Source organism: Schistocerca serialis, chromosome 2 (assembly GCF_023864345.2).
Source record: "Schistocerca serialis cubense isolate TAMUIC-IGC-003099 chromosome 2, iqSchSeri2.2, whole genome shotgun sequence".
NCBI classification, from domain to species: Eukaryota; Metazoa; Arthropoda; class Insecta; order Orthoptera; family Acrididae; genus Schistocerca; species Schistocerca serialis.
The window spans coordinates 846,644,076-846,667,022 of record NC_064639.1 but is presented as its reverse complement, the minus strand read 5'-3'; the positions used below and the strand labels follow the sequence as shown (position 1 = coordinate 846,667,022).

At 39.1% G+C, this 22,947-nt stretch overlaps 1 protein-coding gene across 1 annotated transcript in view; it reads right to left on the bottom strand.

Annotated features, from left to right (window-relative positions):
* LOC126455839 (U6 snRNA-associated Sm-like protein LSm3) overlaps positions 1-22,164 on the bottom strand; it is a 32,694-nt gene extending 10,530 nt beyond the window's left edge. Inside the window, exons 1-2 of the mRNA XM_050091600.1 lie at positions 22,019-22,164; positions 20,018-20,125 (exon numbers count right to left, since the gene is read on the bottom strand). Of these exons, the coding sequence (XP_049947557.1) occupies positions 20,018-20,125; positions 22,019-22,039 (129 nt within the window). The 5' untranslated portion in view covers positions 22,040-22,164. The remainder of the gene's footprint in view (positions 1-20,017; positions 20,126-22,018) is intronic.
* Positions 22,165-22,947: the final 783 nt, after the last annotated feature.

The following is a 22,947-nucleotide window of genomic DNA, read 5'->3' as shown; positions in this document are numbered from 1 at the left end:
ACTGTCGAAGCTGCATTGGTAAAGTACTGGAACCTCAAGCGCTGATAGAAAGCACCGAAGCTGAAATCGTTATAGGTACGGAAAGCTGGCTGAAGCCAAAGATAAATTCTGCCAAAATTTTTACAAAGGCACAGACAGTGTTTAGAAAGGATAGATCGCATGCAACCGCTAGTGGCGTGTTTGTTGCTGTTAGTAGTAGTTTATCCTGTAGTGAAGTAGAAGTGGATAGTTCCTGTGAATTATTATGGGTGGAGGTTACACTCAACAACCGAGCTAGGTTAGTAATTGGTTCCTTTTACCGACCTCCCGACTCAGCAGCATTAGTGGCAGAACAACTGAGAGAAAATCTGGAATATATTTCACATAAATTTCCTCAGCATGTTATAGTCTTAGGTGGAGATTCAATTTACCAGATATAGACTGGGACACTCAGATGTTTAGGACGGGTGGTAGGGACAGAGCATCGAGTGACATTATACTGAGTGCACTATCCGAAAATTACCTCAAGCAATTAAACAGAGCCGACTTGTGGAGATAACATCTTGGACCTACTGATAACAAACAGACCCGAACAGGGAATCAATGGTCATAAGGCGTTGCAGCATCCCTGAATATGGAAGTAAATAGGAATATAAAAAAAGGGAGGCAGGTTTATCTGTTTAGCAAGAGAAACAGAAGGCAGATTTCAGACTACCTAACACATCAAAAACAAAATTTCTGTTCCGACACTGACAATGTTGAGTGTTTATGGAAAAAGTTCGAGGCAACCGTAAAATGCGTTTTGGACAGGTATGTGCCAAGTAAAACTGTGAGAGACGGGAAAAACCCACCGTGGTTCAACAACAAAGTTAGGAAACTACTACAAAAGCAAAGAGAGCGTCACTGCAAGTTTAAACACAGCCAAAACCTCTCAGACAAACAGAAGCTAAAGGATGTCAAAGTTAGCGTAAGGAGGGCTATGCGTGAAGTGTTCAGTGAATTCGGAAGTAAAATTCTATGTACCGACTTGACAGAAAATCCTAGGAAGTTCTGGTCTTACGTTAAATCAGTAAGTGGCTCAAAACAGCATATCCAGACCCTCTGGGATGACGATGGCACTGAAACAGAGGATGACACGCGTAAAGCTGAAATACTAAACACCTTTTTCCAAAGCTGTTTCACAGAGGAAGACCGCACTGCAGTGCCTTCTCTAAACCCTCCCACAGACGAAAAAATGTCTGACATCGAAATAAGTGTCCAAGGTATAGAAAAGCAACTGAAATCACTCAACAGAACAAAGTCCACTGGACCTGATGGAATACCAATTCGATTCTACACAGAGTACGCAAAAGAACTTGCCCCCCTTCTAACAGCCACGTACCACATGTCTCTAGAGGAACGGAAGGTTCCAAATGATTGGAAAAGAGCACAGGTAGTCCCAGTCTTCAAGAAGGGTCGTCGAGCAGATGCGCAAAATTATCAGCCTATATTTCTGACATCGATCTGTTGTAGAATTTTAGAACATGTTTTCTGCTCACGTATCATGTCATTTCTGGAAACTCAGAATCTACTCTGTAGGAATGAACATGGATTCCGGAAACAGCGATCGTGTGAGACCCAACTCGCTTTATTTGTTCAAGAGACCCAGAAAATATTAAATACAGGCTCCCAGGTAGATGCCATTTTCCTTGGCTTCTGGAAGGCATTCAATACAGTTCCGCACTGTTGCCTGATAAAGTAAGAGCCTACGGAATATCAGACCAGCTGTATGGCTGGATTGAAGAGTTTTTAGCAAACAGAACACAGCATGTTGTTCTCAATGGAGAGACATCTACAGATGTTAATATAACCTCTGGCGTGCCACACGGGAGTGTTATGGGACCACTGCTTTTCACAATATATATAAATGACCTAGTAGATAGTGTCAGAAGTTCCATGCAGCTGTTCACAGATGATGCTGTAGTATATAGAGAAGTTGCAGTATTAGAAAATTGCAGCGAAATGCAGGAAGATCTGCAGCGGATAAGCACTTGGTGCATGGAGTGGCAATTGACCCTTAACATAGACAAATGTTATGTATTGCGAATACATAGAGAGAAGGATCCTTTATTGTATGATTATATGATAGCGGAACAAACATGGTAGCAGTTACTTCTGTAAAATATCTGGGAGTATGCGTGAAGAATGATTTGAAGTGGAATGATCATATAAAATTAATGGTTGGTAAGGCGGGTGCGAGGTTGAGATTCACTGGGAGAGTCTTTAGAAAATTTAGTCCATCAACAAAGGAGGTGGCTTACAAAACACTCATTCGATCTATATTTGAGTATTGCTCATCAGTGTGGGATCCGTACCAGGTCGGGTTGACAGGGGAGATAGAGAAGCTCCAAAGAAGAGCGGCGCGTTTCGTCACAGGGTTATTTGGTAAGTGTGATAGCGTTACAGAGATGTTTAGCAAACTCAGTGGTGGCAGACTCTGCAAGAGAGGCACTATGCATCGCGGTGTAGCTTGCTGTCCAGGTTTCGAGAAGGTGCGTTTCTGGATGAGGTATCGAATATACTGCTTCCCCCTACTTATACCACCCGAGGAGATCACAAATGTAAAATTAGAGACTCGAGTGCGCACGGAGACTTTCCGGCAGTCGTTCTTCACGCGAACCATATGCGACTGAAACAGGAAAGGGAGATAATGACAGTGGCACGTAAAGTGCCCTCCGCCACACACCATTGGGTGGCTTGCAGAGTATAAATGTAGATGTAGATCATGCATTTTCAGTAAAATGAAATACAAGAAGTCACTAAAATTTAGCAGTGTTCCTTTCTTCATGTATCCCTACCCGGTGTTTTATGCTCAACGTTGTACCTCCAATGATACACGATCTTAATTAGCTGTGTATAATTGCATCTGGAACAATTTAATCCACAGAAACACATGAATCAATTTTAAATGATGAAAAGAAGAATTTAAATGATGAAAAGAAGAATCATCCTTTCAATACGTAATTAAATGAATATGTATAATGCTTATTTTAACTGCGGTGTACCTTCTGAGATTATTTCATGTACACCTGGAGACAGTGCTATCCTCTGGAGTACGTTTACTGGGGTTGTGTACCATTTCTTTACTTCACTAATGAAAGTAGTGGTTTCACTTAAGAATGAGTGGATGGCTCAGTCAACTAAAACTCTAAAAAGGGGTTTCAATTGAAAAAAAAAAATAGGAAATAAAGAAAATGAATATATGGTTCAACTGATAGAGAAACTTGAGAAGAAAGAATGATTAATACAATGCAAAGCTGCAATGGGTTTTATTGAATTTCGTTCGGTTGCTCCCACAGACTGGTTCCACTCGAAAAAAGTGAATGAATGATAATCCAGCCGATACCTAAAACTACAAACAACTAAATCGAGTTTTTTCATCTAGTTGCTCCTACAGACTAAATTCACTCAATGGAATGAGTGAGTAGTTCAACCGGTATGTAAAACTACAACTGAATAAATCTATTGTTTTCATTTGATTACTGTCCGCCCCCAGTAGCTGAGTGGTCAGTGTGACGGACTGTCAATCCTATGGGCCCGGGTTTGATTCCCGACTGGGTCGGAGATTTTCTCCGCTCAGGGACTGGGTGTTGTGTTGTCGTTATCATCATCATTTCATCCCATCGACGCGCAAGTCGCCAAAGTGTCATCAAATTGAAAGACTTGCACCCGGCGAACAGTCTACCTGATGGGAGGCCCTAGTCACACGACATTTACATTTGGTTGCTCCCTTACACTGGTTTCACATGGATGAATGTGTGAAAATGGACAAGTCAACCTTTTTCTAACAACTGATTGACTCAATTGTTTTCATTTGGTTGTTCCCATCATAAGTGAGCAGGCAATGGAACTAGGTGCAATAGGGCCACTAGATGAGCAGCCTACCACCTCCTCCTGCCCAGCTGGCAAGCTGGGAGTGATCAAGGCACCTAGAGCTGAGTTGGAACAGCCTATTCTACGGGGGTCCCCCATGCACATAAATATCTTTACAAAACCTGTATTTAAGTCTGAGCTCAAGCCCAAAGGACAGTGCAAAGTCAACCAGCCATCACGTCATCCTCTAACATACTGCCTTTGGATGTGGTATGGAGGGGCATGGGATTAGCACACCACTCTCCTAGCCACTGTCTCCTTTCCTGATCTTTTTGGACCTACTACTTCCCATTTGAGTAACTCCCTCAACTGGCATCATAAGCCTGAGTGAATTCTGTTCAAGTCCTCCGACCAAGGAAAATCCCTTGCAGTACTGGGAACCGATACCTGACCCCCACATGGCAGTCAGGCGCACTGACCACTCACTTGCAGAGGCAGAATAAAACACCTTTGAGTTTAGTTTATACAGTGGACCTTGTCTGATTCAAACTTTATGAACTAATGGTCCCTGTTGCCAGAATATGAAGCCATACTTTAGCATATAATTTTCTGTTCAGAGATAAGTACGGTTAATTACATCCCATCTGAATGGCCAAAGGGAGAAGTGTCCAAGGTGAAAGACCGATTTTTATGGACCACAGTTTATTAATTAATCCTTACATTTTGCTAATCATTCTCTAGTCATAGCTCATTGTTCTTGACAGTGAAAGAATACTATGCTACAATGTGTTTCTCATAAGTTTCCTTCCCTGCAGTATGGACTAAATTGCTGTTGATTCCCATGTGCCACTATACCAGCCAACCCTGCCTATCCAGTATTTTTGTGGACTGAATGCAACTGTTGGATAACATGAATGCCATTTGTATAATCCATTCTGAGTAGTAACTTTACAGCAATCAAGTCTCACTCACACTAGTGCCACCACGAATGCATCCAAATTTGTATAAAATTCAGTAAATTCATTGGGGATATATCATGTATTTACATCCTGATGAGGACAAATAACTTATGCAATCAATAAACTTGTATAAGTTTAGACCCTTGAATAATCCATCAATGTGCAAGATGAAGAGAAGGAGAGTGCACGTGTTTAAGTAAATAGAGCCTCAAAATTATCCTGGGCAGACATTTTCTTTGTCCCCACGGGCATCATCAGCTCAAAAAGAACAGATACCATCTTCATATATATGTAGTTAAGGCTCACCAGCAATTTGACCATCTTCTTCTTCTGTGCGGATGCACAAACAGTGCCCAAAATCTTACGGGAATTGGCAGTAAAGCCGTGAGTAATGAGTGTAATGAGCAGGGGCACTATGAATGTGGTGCGGGGCAGTAAGTTGTGAATGTGGGTCTCACGGGAGGCGTGCCAGAGAGAAGTCCCTGCAGTCACACTATCCTGTGTGTGCTCGGTGGCTCAGATGGATAGAGGATCTGCCACGTAAGCAGGAGATCCCGGATTCGAGTCCCGGTCGGGGCACACATTTTGAATTGTCCCCGTTTACTTATATCAACACCTGTATGCAGCTAAGGGTACTCATTTCGTTGTAATACCATAAATAATTGCCAGAAATCACAAATGTTAATTGAAAAAAGAATTGCAGAAGGCGGGAACTGAGCTGGTGATTAGCATCTTAGCAGCCAGCAGTTACGACCATTATACCATGGCAGATTATGTGGCATAGCTCCTCCTCATCACAAAACTGTGACCCATTGTTTCTGAGTGGATTACAGATTTCTCGCAGAGCAACTTTCTGTTTTCTTCCGCTTCTCTACAGCAATGAAAATTTTATATTCTATCTGTACTTGTAAATGTGTGCACCTAGTTTTTTTTATCTTCTATTATATTCAGTGTGTATGTATCGATCATACATGTGACAGTTTTCAGAACATCTTGAAATGCCCTAATTAAAGGTCGAACCCAGTTATGAATGAAAAGTTACGCATAGCAACTGGAGAAGTTTTTTGATAATTAATAGCCTAATTCTTCCATGATGGATACCATTAATTATCTTTAGAAATGTAGATCTAAAGCATCCACATATGTTCTGGATCTTGTTGATGTTTTTTGAGACTCCTCAGATACAGCAACCATGAAGTTTAAAATCAAGTAAGAATCACAGGAATCTCGCTGAAACTTTAACTTTGACTGGTATTCCACATTTACAACAGATTAAAATACGCTAAGATAGTTAGCCACGTAACACCCCCCCCCCCCCCCCCCCTACACACAATATCTGTACTTTGTTTTTACAATAAAATGTTAGACAGTCTCTGCTCTGTACTGTACGACCACTGTAGCAAATGACACAGACTTCTGGGAATAAGCATGGGAGACAGGTTTTGTGGGCTGCAATTCAACATTTTGCCTGTCTCTTGTATACAAGTACAGTGTAGCCATAGCATTGCAGGATGGTTTTAAATTTATGGCCACTTTTTCAGACGCATGGTACCTCCCTTAATGTACTCTGGGTAAAAAAAAGACTGAAGTTTTCTCGAGCTCATATTTAACTCATTTCCTGATATTACTCAAAACAATATCCCCTTTAAGGCCAGAGTCCGATTCAAAATGGCTGAAAATTCAAATTTTTTATTGCATTTTTTGAAAGGTATGTGTATCTAGAATGTTGGGACAAAAATGTTTTCTAATCCACGAGTTACAAAAATTTCTACAGCCCACTGTTCGACAGTGTCACAACTGCTGTGGGATTGCTCTGCGCCAGAGAAGCCCGGCTCAGTTAAAAAACTTTTTGTGTTGTTAAGCCTGCTTGCAAAATGATTTACATTACAGTATGCATGCAAATATATTCGCCAAGAAATCTGACAATCAATATGTGTAGGCTGCCGCTGCCTAACGCAGCCTATTTTTGCTCATTTGAATGACACCCTGGCCTTAAGAAATAACTCCTTCAGTTTTTTTCCTTCAATAGTCTAATAACCTCAGTATGAAACAAGTTGTGTTAGGACATAATCCTTTTTCAACAATGGAGTATACTTATTTCTGGCACTTAAGATGTCACTCTTACCCAAGGATGTGTGACTAACATAGTGTCACAGTCACAGTTTTTAAAGTTTAATTGTCAAAGGGTAACCAAATTTCCCTTTCTTCCTTTTCAATAACAATAAATACTTTTTGATACAGGTATACTATCTGTAACAATTTTCACTCCAATGTCAATTGGTCTGGTTGACTAGTTTGCAGAGGTACTTTATGTGAATGTTAATTCTAACAAGTGGCTCACCCGACACACTATAGCATTTTTGATTGGGAGAGATGGGGAGGGAGGGGAGGAGGGGAAGGACAGTCAACTCAGGCAGAACTCGAATGTGATAGGAGACCCACAGATGGCACAATGAACCATTTCATCCTCAAGAGCCATCCAACCAACTTGCTGGCAAATTATCTTCATGATGGTTTTTCTGTTGCAGAAGTGTGTATTACCTACATGATTCAGTTAGTTATGTTTCTTGCACGTTCCATGAATCTTAATTATGAGCTCTCGCTATAATGTGGAATATGGTGGGGTTAGGGACATCATGTTCAATAAACTCAACTCTACATGTCTGCAGATAGATTTCCCAAGTGATATACACATATATCCCTAAATCCTCTGACCACCCCCTAAGAGTCAACTGCAAAGGAGCACTTCAGTCATCAACCAATATAAATAATTTAATCACTTTCTTTGCCAGTGTTTCTACTACTTGTCATTGTGTCTAGAAACGATGAACAACATGTTCACAATCCTTCCTGTCCCTTCACAATTTTGTATTCTTCCAACCAACCTATGTGGACTGTTCAAAAAGTATCCCACTTTTATTTACAAAATCAATCTTTATTTAGATACAATTGATACTTGTCTCCTTCAAAGTAGCCCCGCTCACCTTATACACAACTTTCTCAACACTGCTGCCACTGCTGGAACAATCGCTGGAAAGCTTCTTTTGGCACTGTGTGCAGCTGCTCTGTCGAATTCTGCACGTCTTCCCTGTTCTGAAATCTGGTCCGTTCCGGAGTCTTTTTCAGTTCAGGAAAACATCAAAAGGCATTTGGTGCTAGGTCATAGGAATAGTCAGGCTGACAAACCACAACTGTGTTGTGTTTGGCCAAAAAACTCTGAATTAACAAACAGAGCATGTACATGCCCCTACACCATTGTCGGTTTCAACAAAAAGAAATAAGGTCAGATACTTTTTGAACAGCACTTGTATTTACAAGTCACATTAGTCCATCACTTCCTCACACATACTCCCAACCCCCTTGACACAGGAGTCACATTCCAGTGGAAAACCCAGTACTAGACCTGTCTAACACACCCACCAAGTACATCCTCCTCCAGGTCTGTCACAAACGTAGCATTCGTATCAGACGCAAGGCCACCTGTAAATGCAGTCATATCGTATACCACCTCTGCTGTAAATGCTAACTACCTGTTTAAATAGGAATGCCCATCAAGTACTTATCCACCAGAGCGAATGGCCAGCACCAAAATGTTGCAAAGAGCACAACTGACCACCCAGAGGCAAAAATTGCTACTGTACAAAACATGCTCGACTTTAATGGCTGCTTCACTACCTATAGCATCTGGATCCTCCTCCCAACACACCCACATCCAACCATGCCCCATGTCCCCACATCACTCATTTTGCATTCACATTGTCTTCTGGACAGTCATCTTCCTCTCTACAGTCATCTTCCTCTCTTCTAACTACCCCTCCCAATGCACTCTTCCTTGTCACTGAATGGCACACACAGCTCACTCTGTCTGCACCAGAATGAGATAACAGCACTACATTCCCATCCCCTGCTCCTGGTGGTTCTGCCTCCCAGTTTTCCACCTCTCTTCCATCCAACCCTCCATACTGCACTCCACCTCCATTCTCCTCTTCCCCACATCTTCGGATACAACCCCTCATCCCAAGCTAGCTGTAGCACAATGTAGTCGTGCAGGTGTATTCTGTTAACTGATGACAGATTCGTCCAAATCTCAGCAACATTCTCAGTCTGGTTTGTGCACATATCGCTGACTTGTTAGACCTAGTGGGTTAGCAGTGAAGCACCTGTCTCGGGAACAAGGTGCTGCGGGATTAAATGCTGGTTGGACTTCTGAAATTTTAAGTTTGCCTTTAATGTAGCTTGCACCTCTCAATTATGTGAGGAGCCACCAGGAATGGCACAGTTTGGATTTCACATTGAACTGTAGGCTTCTTTCTCCAATTGACAACTGGGGTAGGTTAGGAACACTACAGCTGAAGTGGCTTCTAATTGAAAGACTTGTCTCTCGGCTGTTGAGCCACATGAAATAATAATAATAATAATAATAATAATAATAATAATAATAATAATAATAATAATAAACACCAGATAATTCCCATGGAGGCCCGGGAAAAGAATAGGCCTCCGGTATGTTCTGCCAGTCGTAAAAGGCGACGAAAAGAACAAACCACTAATAGGGCTAACCCCCCTTTTAGTGTGATTAGTTGGTTCAGGACAGAACTAAAGAAGCCTCGGACAAGCGCCATCATGGTCGGGAACGACGCTTGAACCCTATGTCCGCCCACAATGGTAACGACACTGCTAGCCAACTGGAAAATGATTCAAATCCAAATAGAGGTGTTTTGCAGGATATGCTTCCTGCAACCACCCTAGACGGAAAACAAAGACAGAGGATGAGATGGTCAGATGAAGTTAATCGACACCTCATGTTCTGTTATTACCAAGCAACAAACCTAGGAACCAACACAACTGGATACAGATCACAAGTATACACAACATTTATTACCGGATACCCAGAATTAAACTTTTTAACAGAACAACGACTAGCTGATCAGATCCGTGTAATAATCAAAAATAACAGGATACCCCAGTCAGAATTAGAAAACATCAAACAACAAGTACAACAAATACTGGAACAAAATAAAGTGCAATCAGAAGAAGAAGAAGAAAATACAGTAATGGACTCAAACATCCCAGAGCAAACAAACAAAGAACAACACGCATCAATTAAACAGTCAGAGGAAAACGAAATCTTAAGACAGCCACCAGAACAAGCACAAATAGAACACGAAGTGACACACATGTTAGATATAGAAGAAAAATTTCAGCTGACATATATAGAATACAGAGACACAAATACAGACATTAGACCATTCTTGCATAGACCGCCAAATAACCCACGAGTCGAAACAACAATAAAAACTATCAACACAATCATACACAACAAAATAAATGAAAACACAACTATGGAAGAGTTACAACTACTGGTTTATATAGGAGCACTCACTACACTAAATATACACACTAGGCAGAGATCAGAACCAACCAACACACAGAAGAAACCCACAAAACCAGCATGGCAACACAGGCTACAGATCAGAATAGAAAAACTGAGAAAAGACATCGGACAGCTAACACAATTTATAAGAAATGAAATGTCAGAAAAAAAAACGAAAAAGGTTAGGTAAAATCTCACAACAAGAAGGGATAGAGCAATTAGATGAAAAGAAGCAGAAATTACAAGCATTGGCCAAACGACTTAGAACATACAAAAAAAGTGAAAATAGAAGGAAACAAAACCAAACATTCAACACAAACCAAAAGAAATTTTACCAGACAATAGATAACACACACATTAAAATAGACAATCCACCAAACATAACAGACATGGAACACTTCTGGAGCAACATATGGTCAAACCCGGTACAACATAACAGGCATGCACGGTGGATACAAGCAGAAACAGATACGTACAAGATGATACACAAATGCCTGAAGTGATAATTTTGCAACATGAAGTCACCCAAGCAATTAATTCTACTCACAATTGGAAAGCCCCTGGAAAAGATAAAATAGCAAATTTCTGGCTAAAGAAATTCACCTCAACACATTCACATCTAACTAAATTATTTAACATACCTAAAAACAAAGATGATGTGACTTACCAAACGAAAGCGCTGGCACGTTGATAGACACACAAACAAACACAAACATACACACAAAATTCAAGCTTTCGCAACAAACTGTTACGTCTATCGACGTGCCAGCGCTTTCGTTTGGTAAGTCACATCATCTTTGTTTTCAGGTATATTTTTCCCATGTGGAATGTTTCCCTCTATTAATTCATATCATAAATTATTTAACAGTTACATTGCAGACCCATACACATTCCCTGATACACTTACACATGGAATAACTTATCTGAAACCTAAAGATCAAGCAGACACAGCAAACCCAGCTAAATATCGCCCCATAACATGCCTACCAACAATATACAAAATATTAACTTCAGTCATTACACAGAAATTAATGACAAATACAGCACAGAACAAAATTATAAATGAAGAACAAACAGGCTGTTGCAAAGGAGCACGAGGATGTAAAGAGCAACTGATAATAGATGCAGAGGTGACATATCAAGCTAAAACTAAACAAAGGTCGCTACACTATGCATACACTGATTACCAAAAAGCTTTTGATAGTGTACCCCACTCATGGTTACTACGAATATTGGAAATATACAAAGTAGATCCTAAATTGATACAGTTCCTAAACATAGTAATGAAAAATTGGAAAACCACACTTAATATCCAAACAAATTCAAATAATATCACATCACAGCCAATACAGATTAAGCGTGGAATATATCAAGGAGACTCATTAAGTCCTTTCTGTTTCTGCCTTGCTCTGAACCCACTATCCAACATGCTAAATAATACAAATTATGGATACAATATTACTGGAACATACCCACACAAAATCACACATCTGCTATACATGGATGATCTAAAACTACTAGCAGCAACAAATCAACAACTCAACCAATTACTAAAGATAACAGAAGTATTCAGCAATGATATAAATATGGCTTTTGGAACAGACAAATGTAAGAAAAATAGCATAGTCATGGGAAAACACGCTAAACAAGAAGATTACATATTGGATAACCACAGCGACTGCATAGAAGCAATGGAAAAATATCTAGGATACAGACAAAAAATAGGAATAGATAATACAAATATTAAAGAAGAACTAAAAGAAAAATATACACAAAGACTAACAAAAATACTGAAAACAGAATTGACAGCAAGAAACAAGACAAAAGCTATAAATACTTATGCTATACCAATATTGACCTACTCATTTGGAGTAGTGAAATGGAGTAACACAGACCTAGAAGCACTCAATACACTTACACGATCACAATGCCACAAATATAGAATACACCACATACATTCAGCAACTGAAAGATTCACATTAAGCAGAAAGGAAGGAGGAAAGGGATTTATCGACATAAAAAACCTACATTATGAACAGGTAGACAATTTAAGAAAATTCTTTATAGAACGAGCAGAAACTAGCAAAGTACACAAAGCAATCACTCATATAAATACATCGGCTACACCACTGCAATTTCATAACCACTTCTACAACCCTTTAGATCACATAACATCAACAGATACGAAGAAAGTAAATTGGAAAAAGAAAACACTACATGGCAAGCACCCGTATCATCTAACACAGCCACACATCGATCAAGACGCATCCAACACATGGCTAAGAAAAAGCAATATATACAGTGAGACGGAAGGATTCATGATTGCAATACAGGATCAAACAATAAACACCAGATATTACAGCAAGCATATTATAAAGATCCCAATACCACAACAGATAAATGCAGACTTTGCAAACAACAAATAGAAACAGTAGATCACATCACAAGCGGGTGTACAATACTAGCAAATACAGAATACCCCAGAAGACATGACAATGTAGCAAAAATAATACATCAACAGCTTGCCTTACAACATAAACTTATAAAACAACACGTTCCCACATACAAGTATGCACCACAAAATGTACTGGAGAATGATGAATACAAATTATACTGGAACAGAACCATTATAACCGATAAAACAACACCACATAACAAACCTGACATCATACTCACCAATAAAAAGAAGAAATTAACACAACTAATTGAAATATCCATACCCAATACAACAAATATACAAAAGAAAACAGGAGAAAAAATTAAAAAATACATCCAGCTGGCTGAGGAAGTCAAGGACATGTGGCACCAGGATGAAGTTGACATTATACCAATTATACTATCAACTACAGGAGTCATACCACACAATATCCACCAGTACATCAGTGCAATACAGCTACATCCAAACTTGTATATACAACTACAGAAATCCGTAATTATTGATACATGTTCAATTACCCGAAAGTTCCTAAATGCAATATAACATATACCGTACAGTTAAAAGGAAGTCACGCTTGATCAAGGTCCGCGTCACTTTCCATTTCTGACCAGACATAACGTCTGAGAAAAGAAAGAAAGAATAATAATAATAATTATAATAACTGAAGACTCAACACCCTTACTATGCAATGAGTGGTACCTGTAGCCTTTATTAATATTGCATCAAGAATTTTCCACTACCAAATTTAGAGGTGTAGATTTCTGAGTTATACAGATTCAGTGAATGAACTTCCAGATACTGTGACTGGCACCATTACAAGTCGGAACATATGTATAGCTCTATGAATTTAAATCTGAACTATTTTACAACATAAGATACTGAATCTTAGTATGTCTGGAATAATACCCATCAACGCCACATAAATGTAAATTAAAATACAAGAATGAGTATTTTTTGTGCTTTCATGACTTTGACGAAGAATGTCAAAGGCATTCTCTTAAACATTTTTTTTAAAGCTATTCAATCATTCATAATTGCAGCTATTGCCTAAAACAAGAAGCACCATCTGCTATGCTCATCCATTTAGTTCTGTAAAAAGACCATTGTTACAGGTCTGCATGGATGTGGATATCCACAGTGGCACTAACTTTGCAGTTAAACCTTAAAATAATGCCTATATTACATTTTTTGTTCGTTTACATTACATACACACAAATAATGACAGGCATTAAAATCAGTGAGTCTACCCTCTTAAATGTATTAACATAAACTCTACGAACGAACTACAAAACTTAACATTTAACATAATGCAAGATCTGATGTCAACATTCAGCACAGCCTCTTTGTTGCAGAAATGTTCCAAGAAAATTTCATGAAAACTATTTAAGTTAGAAGTCAGGAGGTGACCCCTAAGAGGGCATGTGAACTGGCTGTTGGCAAGTCATGATAGAGAGCCATTTCCCCATCTAGGTGTGGGCTGCAGAGATGGGACTGACTGGATACGAACGGCAGACCATCAGTAAAACATCCCTGGTTAAGGAAGTCCTTTATTCATGACAGTTTAAAGACAGTATCATAGCTGGAGGGAGGGGTCTTGTCCTCTGTGATGTAACCAGCCATGGTCGCGCAGTGTACTGATGTCAGCTGCCTGCCCATTCAGTGACGTACACATGCTGACAGTGGCAGCAGCTGGTGGTGGTGACTGTGGTGCAGCCACAGGTAACTGACACATGGTAGTGCATCATTTTAAGACGTGACAGAGGTGTCCCCTCGCTGTTCAGCCACCTTGTGGCTGTAGCATACAACACATTGGGACAGGTGGTTTTTAAACTGCAGTACATGGCATGACCATATACAATGGTGAGTGCCTGCTCTGCGTATTGGATAGCAACAGCGAAGCTGAGCAGCTAGCTGGTCCAAGCTCAAACCTGCATCTTATCAGCATGCTGTTTGATGTATGACAGAGGCAGCCCTTTGCTGTTCAACTGCCTTGTGGCTGCAGCATACAACGCATCAGGATAGATGGTGTTTAAACCACACTACCTGGCATGACAGAAAACTATGGTGGGTGCCAGCTCTGTGTTGGACAGCAAAGCTGAGCAGCTAGCTGGCACAGGCTCAGGCCTGCCACTCACCAGGGAGTCAGTCATAAAAAGAAGGTAGCCACCCAGTGCTGTGAAGGCACCAAGTTGACAGCATGCATTCCAACAGCAGCACTATCACTGTGTGAACAACAAACTATACTATGTTGTTCAATGCTATTGATGCTCATGGCAGCTAAATTTAATAAAGTAAATTAGCAAGAAAGCTCCTACTTTGAAAAAAATCTGCTTCATCCTCAGTTATATCAAGTAGTTGCTGTTTATCTCTTGTTCGTAGCTTAATATTTATTCTATTACATTGATATTTTACAAAGTAAACATTTGCTTACATCTATAAATAGTGAATCCTCTTTACATTACTACTTGTTATCCAACTTTATTATAATACTGCAGCTTACCATGTAACTACATAACAGAATTTTTCAACTGGTGAGTCTAGGAACTTAGACAACTTGTAAAGAGAGTACCTGGTTGGATATCCAGAATGAGATTTTCACTCTGCAGCGGAGTGTGCGCTGATATGAAACTTCCTGGCAGATTAAAACTGTGCGCCCGACCGATACTCGAACTCAGGACCTTGCCCGCGAAAGGCATAGGTCCCGAGTTCGAGTCTCGGTCGGACACACAGTTTTAATCTGGTTGGATATGTTTTATTTTTCTTCTTAATTTGTTCAGGCTCCCAAGAAACTCTATACACACACTTAAAGAGCCTACTTTGCAGGGGGAAAAAAAGGGCCACCTCACTGCTATGGTCCTTACGTAATGTGTACGTGTCTATGTGAGATATACGAATGAAGTGTAGCACTAGTCTTTTACATTATTAAATAACTTTTAATGTGAAACAGTAATGTGCACTAGGAATACACTGAATAAGATAGCTCTGCTTTAAACAAACTGGGTGGGTAGAGGCTCCATTTTCATCTGGTCATCATGATTTAGGTTTCCCCTGATTACCCTAGATTACTTCTAGCAAATGCTGGGGTGGTTTCTACTATAACAACATGGACGACTACCTGTATGTATGTATTTTGTTGCTCTTAAATTGTATTACCAAAACATTTCCAATAACTTTGTAAAAGTGATCTATGGCCATGAGGTTATCTTTGTATTTGCCAGTTCTTTTTTGAGTTATCAGTCTTCTGACTGGTTTGATGTGGTCCACCATGAATTCCTCTCCTGTGATAATGTTTTCACCTCAGAGAACTTGCAACCTATGCCCTCAATTATTTGCTGGATGTATCTCAATCTCTGTCTTCCTCTACAGATTTTATTCTCAACAGCCCCTCAGTACCATGAAAGTTATTACTTGATATCTTAACAGATGTCCCATCATTCTGTCCCTTCTTCTTGTCAGTGTTTTCCACACATTACTTTTTCAATTCTGGCGAGACCCCTCTCATTCCTTACCTCATCAGTCCACCCAATCTTCAACACTCTTCTGTAGCACCACATCTCAACTGCTTTGATTCTCTCCCATTCCATTTGTCCCAGTCCATATCTCACTGCCATACAATGCTGTGCTCCTAACATACATTCTCAGAAATTTCTTCATCAAATTAAAATCTATGTTTGATACCAGTAGACTTCCCTTCACTAGGAATGCCCTTTTTGCCTGTGCTAATCTGCTTTTTACACCCTCCTTGCTCCGTCCGTCGTGGATTATTTTTCTGCACAGGTAGCAGAAATCCTTAACTTCATCTACTTCGTAATCACCCATTATTATATTAAATTTGTCACTGTTGTCATTTCTTCTACTTCTCATTACGTTCGTATTTTATTCACTCTCAGTCCATATTCTGTACTCATTAGATCATTTATTCCATTCAACAAATCCTGTTTGTTTTCACTGAGGATAGCAATGTCATCAGCAAATCAAAACACTGATATCCCTTCATCTTGAATTTCAATCAAACTCTTTCTTTTATTTCCATCATTGCTTCTTCGACATATGGATGGAACAGCAGGAGCCAGAGGCTACATCTCACCCTTTTTAATCCATGCACTTCGTTCTTGATCTTCCAGTCTTATTGTCTGCTCTTGGTTCTTGTACAAATTGCGTATTAGCCATCTTTCCCTACAGCTTAACCCAATTTTTCTCAGGATTCTGAACATTTTGTACCGTTTTACATTGTCCAATGCTTTCTCCAGGTCAACAAATCCTATGATAGTGACTTGATTTTTCTTCAGTCTTCTACCATTATCAACCGCAACTTCAGAACTGTCTCTCTGAAGCCTTTACTTTCCTAAAACCAAAATAATCGTCATTTAACAGATCCTCAATTTTCTTTTCCATTTTTGTTTGTATTATTCTTGTGAGCAACTCAGATGCAGGAGCTGTTAAGCTTACTGTACTATAATTTTCACACTTGTCAGCTCTTGCAGTCTTGCGAATTGTGGGGGTGACTTTTTCTGAAGGTCTGATGGTATACCACCAGTCTCACACCAACGTGAATAATCATTTTGCTGCCACTTCCCCAATAGTTTTAGAAATTGGGAAGGAATGTTATCTACCCCTTGTGCCTTACTAGATTTTAAGTCTCCCAAAGTTCTTTTAAATTCTGATTCTAATACTGGATTCCCTACCTCTTCTATATTGATTCATGTTTCTTCTTCTATCGCATGAGTCAAGTCTTCACCCTCATAGTGGCTCTCCCTGTACTCTTTATGCCTGTCTGCTTTCTACTCTGCATTTAACAGTGGAATTCTCATTGAATCCTTAATGTTACTGCCCTTTCTTTTAATTTCACCAGAAGTTATTTTGACTTTCCTATATGCCGATTCAGTCCTTATGACAATCATTTCTTTTTCGATTTCTTCACATTTTTCATGTAGCCATTTTACTTTAGCTTCCCTGCACTTCCTATTTGATTACCAGATGAGTTGTATTTCTGTACTCTTGAATTTCCCTGAACATTTTTGTACTGCCTTTTTTCATTGATCAACTGAAGTATTTCTTCTGCTATCCATCATTTCTTTGCAGTTACTTTCCTTATAGCTACGTTTCTCTCTCCAAGTTTGGTGATTGCCCTTTTCAGAGATGTCCATTCCTATTCAACTGACCTGCCTACTGAGCTATTCATTATCACAGTATCTATAGCCTCAGAGAACTTCGCATTGATTCTTCTTGACTAGTCTCAAACTTCAGCCTACTCTTCATCAACACCACATTTTGATCAGAGTCTATACCTGCCCCTGGGTACGTCTTGCAGTCCGATATCTGATTTTGGAATCTCGACGTGAGCATGATGCAATCTAACGGAAATCCTCCTGTATTTCCCGGCCTTTTTAATGAATACCTCCTCATCTTGTGATTCTGGAACAGAGTATTCACTATTACCATCTGAAACTTATTGTAGAACTCTATTAGTCTTTCTCCTCTCTCATTCCTATTACCAAGTCCATATTCTTCCACAACCCTTTCTTCTTTTCCTTTGTCTACAACCACAATCCAGTTCCTCATGACTTTTAGATTTTCATCCCCCTTTGCACACTGAATTACCTGTTCAGTATCCTCATATACTTTCTCTGTCTCTTCATCTTTTGCTTGTGACATCAGCATGTACACCTAAACTACTGTTGTCAGTGTTTGTTTGCTGTAAATTCTGATGAGAATAGCCCTATCAGTGTACTATTCACAGTAACACTCTGCCCTGCCTTCCTATTCATAAGAAATCTTACTAGCACTATGCAATTTTGTGCTGCTGTTGATACTACCCTATTCTCCTCCGACTAGAAATCCTTGTCTTCTTTTTTCACTTCACTGACCACCACTGTAACTAGATTGAGCTTTAGCATTTCCCTTTTCAGGTTTTTTAGCTTCCCTACCACTTTCAAACGTCTAACAAGCCACGTCCCAGTTGGTAGAATGTTATACTTTCATTGGTTACTCAGTCTTATTCTCATGGTCATCTCCCCATTAGTAGTCCCCTCCTGGAGATCTGAATGGGAGCTAGTCTGGAATCTTTTCACAATGCAGAGATTGTCATGACACTTTTTCAATTACAGTCTACATGTTCTGTGGATACACATAATGTCTTTAATGCAGTGGTTTTACATTGTCTTCTGGATCCTCATGCTGTTGATCATTCTAATTCTTCTGTCTTTTAGGGACAGATTACCACTCCAAGGGCAAGAGAGTGCCCAGAAACTCAGCACACTCCTCCGCCCTCTTTGACTACACGCTGTTGGTAGATGCATGTGATTTCTTATGCCGGAAGTCTTTGGCCAATATTCTGGACATTTTTATTCAAACTTGAAGCAGCAGCCAGGTCCAAACCCAGGATGTTTTGATTTCTAATCAAAAATGCTACCCCTAGACCAAGGGTTACATCCTACTTCCCAGTCATACTACTTTGAGTAAAGTGAGGCAACCAAATTTGGATTATTCTGATTGTGTTATAGGACATTCCCAGCATAGATGAAGGTAATGAATTAGCTTGTATGCCATCTCTCACTACTAACTACTTCTAGTCTTATGAATTTCTCTTTTTCCTTAATACTTGCTCAGCTCTAAGCACAAACTGGACCATACAGCAGCTGGATTGCAATTTTAAATAAAGGATGGAGGGAGAACAGCTTGTCCTTTTTAACATAAATTGCATTTAGTCAGTCATCTACATCAATGACAATGTCGTAGAATATGTCACCAGCATATATATAACTTAAGGAAATAAAAGGTTATAACAAGAAACACAAGGAACACGTCACTGATTACAATGATGAACAGGACCAAGGTTTGTTTCTGGCTTAAAACAATTAGGCTGCTGGCATAACGCAAAAGAATCAGCTAATTGTGTTGTCCAAGATGGACAAAGCCTTGTATTTAAAAGTAATATTAGGTTTTAATATCTGAACTACAAAATTAGTACAGAACATAATCTCAGCTTCATGGAGGAAACTAACCATTTACTTTTCAAAATACCCATGCCAACATTTAACCTAAACAATTCAGTGAAGCCACAGGCAACCTAAATCTAGATGGCCAAATGTGGATTTGAACTGCATTTCTCCCGAATAAGAGTTAGTTTGTTTTTAACTAACCAGTACCTCAGTCATTAAGTGGGTTTTCATTCATCCTAACGTTTTAGTACTACTCTGAGTCAATACTTCCTCTGAGACTATATACTACTACTACTACTACTACCTAACAAATATTGTTCTGGAATCTATACAGTCTCATTTAAATAAAACCAATGCAATAAATAAATGGCTTAAATGAAATAGTGGTGGGCCTCAAACATTAGAGTTTATAGAACTACGCCAACTAAATAAAAAGTCAATCTCAATATTCCATCTAATTCATGCTTCTACTTACATGAAGCCTTCCTCTAAGCTCTCGTTCATTCCTCATCTTGACATAAATTCTTTCATCCAAGCTTAGGCGAACTAGATCCAGAGGCTCCTTAACAGTAATAGCCGGAACCTAAAAGTAACAAGCAGGTAGACAAAATGTATTGATACTGTTATTTCATCACTTAGAATGGGACCTAAACCATGATGAAATTTCACTGGTGAAAAAGCATATTTTAGGAAGCAAGAGGACACAAAGCATTGACAAGCAAAGGCAAATTTGTGCATAGGAGTAAGAAGACACAGATCTGTTTGTACTTAGAAGATTAAAATACAAGTCCTCATCTAACACTCAAACTTGCTCCAAGATCCACAAAAGAGTGGAGGACTGAATGCAAGCCATCCAGAAAAGAACACAGAAAGGATGATGTATCAACTGCAGGTATAAAACTGGCCACTGTCTCCAGTTCCTTTTAGTTACTAGAACAAATCTCAAGTGATAGATAAGCAGGAATAACTACCAATAATCTGAAATATAAAGTTGCCATCGCAATCAATGACAGCATACAGCTGCTAGTGACGTACAGGTAAGAATGTTGGTGGTGGGGCAATGCACAGTAGTAATGGACGGTGTACCTCGTGGCACTTTAGCCAGCAGCACCATTCAGCTGTGCTTGTCTGTGGCATGCACTTTGGAGCACATACAGAGAATTTAGTTTAGGTATAGTGTAAGTATTTAGCCATCATGGTGTTCAGTATGAGTGGCATACAGCAAATGCATGTATTAGGATACGAAGTGACATCAGTAGTTTTCAAAGCATTAAATTGTTTGTATGGGAAGTCGTCTCCTCAGCATTCACGAATGAAGAATCTAACAACTTGCTTTAGGACTGCTGAGAATAGTTTTCATGTACATAATTTCATTGCCTAGAAGTTTAATTTAAGTTACTGCAGTTAAATAGAGGCTATAGCTTTCAACTGTGTATTTTAAAGTACAGTAACAAATCATAGCTACAATGCCATTTTATATATCTTGCTGCAAAAAAGTCAAAGGCGTTCTCAAAATCTGTTAATTCTAGACAAAGTGATAACTCATACTAACTGTTCCTTGCCATTTTAGGAAGAAGAAAGACAGTGTTTAAAATTAATTAGGTTATTGGAAACTCTGGTTGGTGAAGGATAAGAAAATTGGTCCTGTAATTTTCAGCAGAACCACCACAATTTGCCTTAAATGATTTAGGAAAATCATGATGACTGAAAGGGTATTTGAGCTGTTGTCAGTTCAAATAAAAGTTTAGTGTCTTACCACTGCATCACCTCACACATTATCACATTGAGTAGGCATCAGATTTTGTCTGTTAAGACAAGAAATGGTACAGTAATTAACAGAGGGAATACTTCTTTAAATATTTTTACAGATCAAGAGCAAATCAGAAACATATAGTTTATGACAATGGCATTTCAGAAGTAATGCCAGATGAGGAAACATGAACACTATTTATATAAAGTAGTACTAATTCGTGTATAGCATCAAAAAAACGAGTATAATTTCGACTACGTGAGCCAAAGGAAATCAAATCAAGGCTGTGAAAGGATTATTTAAAAATATATGCAGTGTCAATGATGGGTCCCAGTGCAAAACAGCAGTCTAACTGTGGCAAAATAACTATATAATCATTTAAAGTTAAAATTCTTATAACATTAAATGTTAGATCAGGGATAATGTCACAGTATTCATGTCAAATACGAGCTAGAAAGTGAAAATAGGGAACAACACAAATGTGCGGTCATGCGCCGGCTACATGTCGGCGGAGTAACTGAGGAAGAATACTATATGCTGACGCTAATCGTGTATTTCATATTAACTGAAACGGTAAATACCTTGATCCAGCAGTGTCAAATAAAAGTAGCAGCTGAGCTTAAATAAAAACAATCCACTTGTTTGCACATTCATAACCTCAAATATAAAGGTACTATTGATAACAAGATGACAAAAAAATTTCATAGTCCTTCAATAACTATTTACCTGGTCGCCATCTTCCGCCATTATGACAGCTGTTTCCCCACCAGTCTTATACTTTCTAGACTATTTCAGTATTTCATAAACATTGATTCATATTCCCGCTGACAAATGTCAGCAAAGATTCTATTCTACACAAACCTACAAATAAAAGAAGCGTCTCGCGGGCCCCGAGGAATCATGACGTCACATCATGGCATGACGTCGTCTCTCACGCTAGCCAATATCGCTGGTAGTTTTCGAAACGCGGATATTCTTTGAACATGACATGCTAATGCATTGTGGGTGTATGTGTATAATGGCGGATATTGTGATTTGTGTGCGTTAAAGCTTTTCAATCACGGAAAAAAATTGATAATACTTGCTGCAAAAGCAGATGTTTGCAGAGGAGAAGGGATAGTTTATATTCCAGATAATGGACGGTAAGTAACTTCCGTTAGTAATCTTATAATGCTCAAGAAAAGTAAAGTGTATGGTAAATCTACAGAAATTTCATTCTTTCTGCCTATAGTATTCTGATGCATTATGTTACCCAGTAAAGTTTATTTCAATGCATCTATTATTTGTGGTAATGGCGTATTCTCATAACAAATGGCTTCGGTATTTAAGTTGCAATCATCGTAACTTTTTCCTGATCAAAAAGTGTGTAGTAACTGTATTCTGACGTCAGTAGCCTGCACATTTGAAAACTTTCGAATGTTCAAAATTACATCATTCATCACAGTCAGTATTTTTTTACAGTAAAATAGGTATGAATTTCAATGACTGAATCCAGATTTGTGAGTGATGTAATCTGTTTTTGTAATGGATGTTTCAGTTTCTGAAGTGAAAATCCAAAGAAGAGAAGACAGCGAGAAGTAGCTTTTTGTCTGTTTCATGGTTTATAGGCCTACTGGGGAAACTCGCCATGTAAAAAAACGAGTAGCGCATCAAGC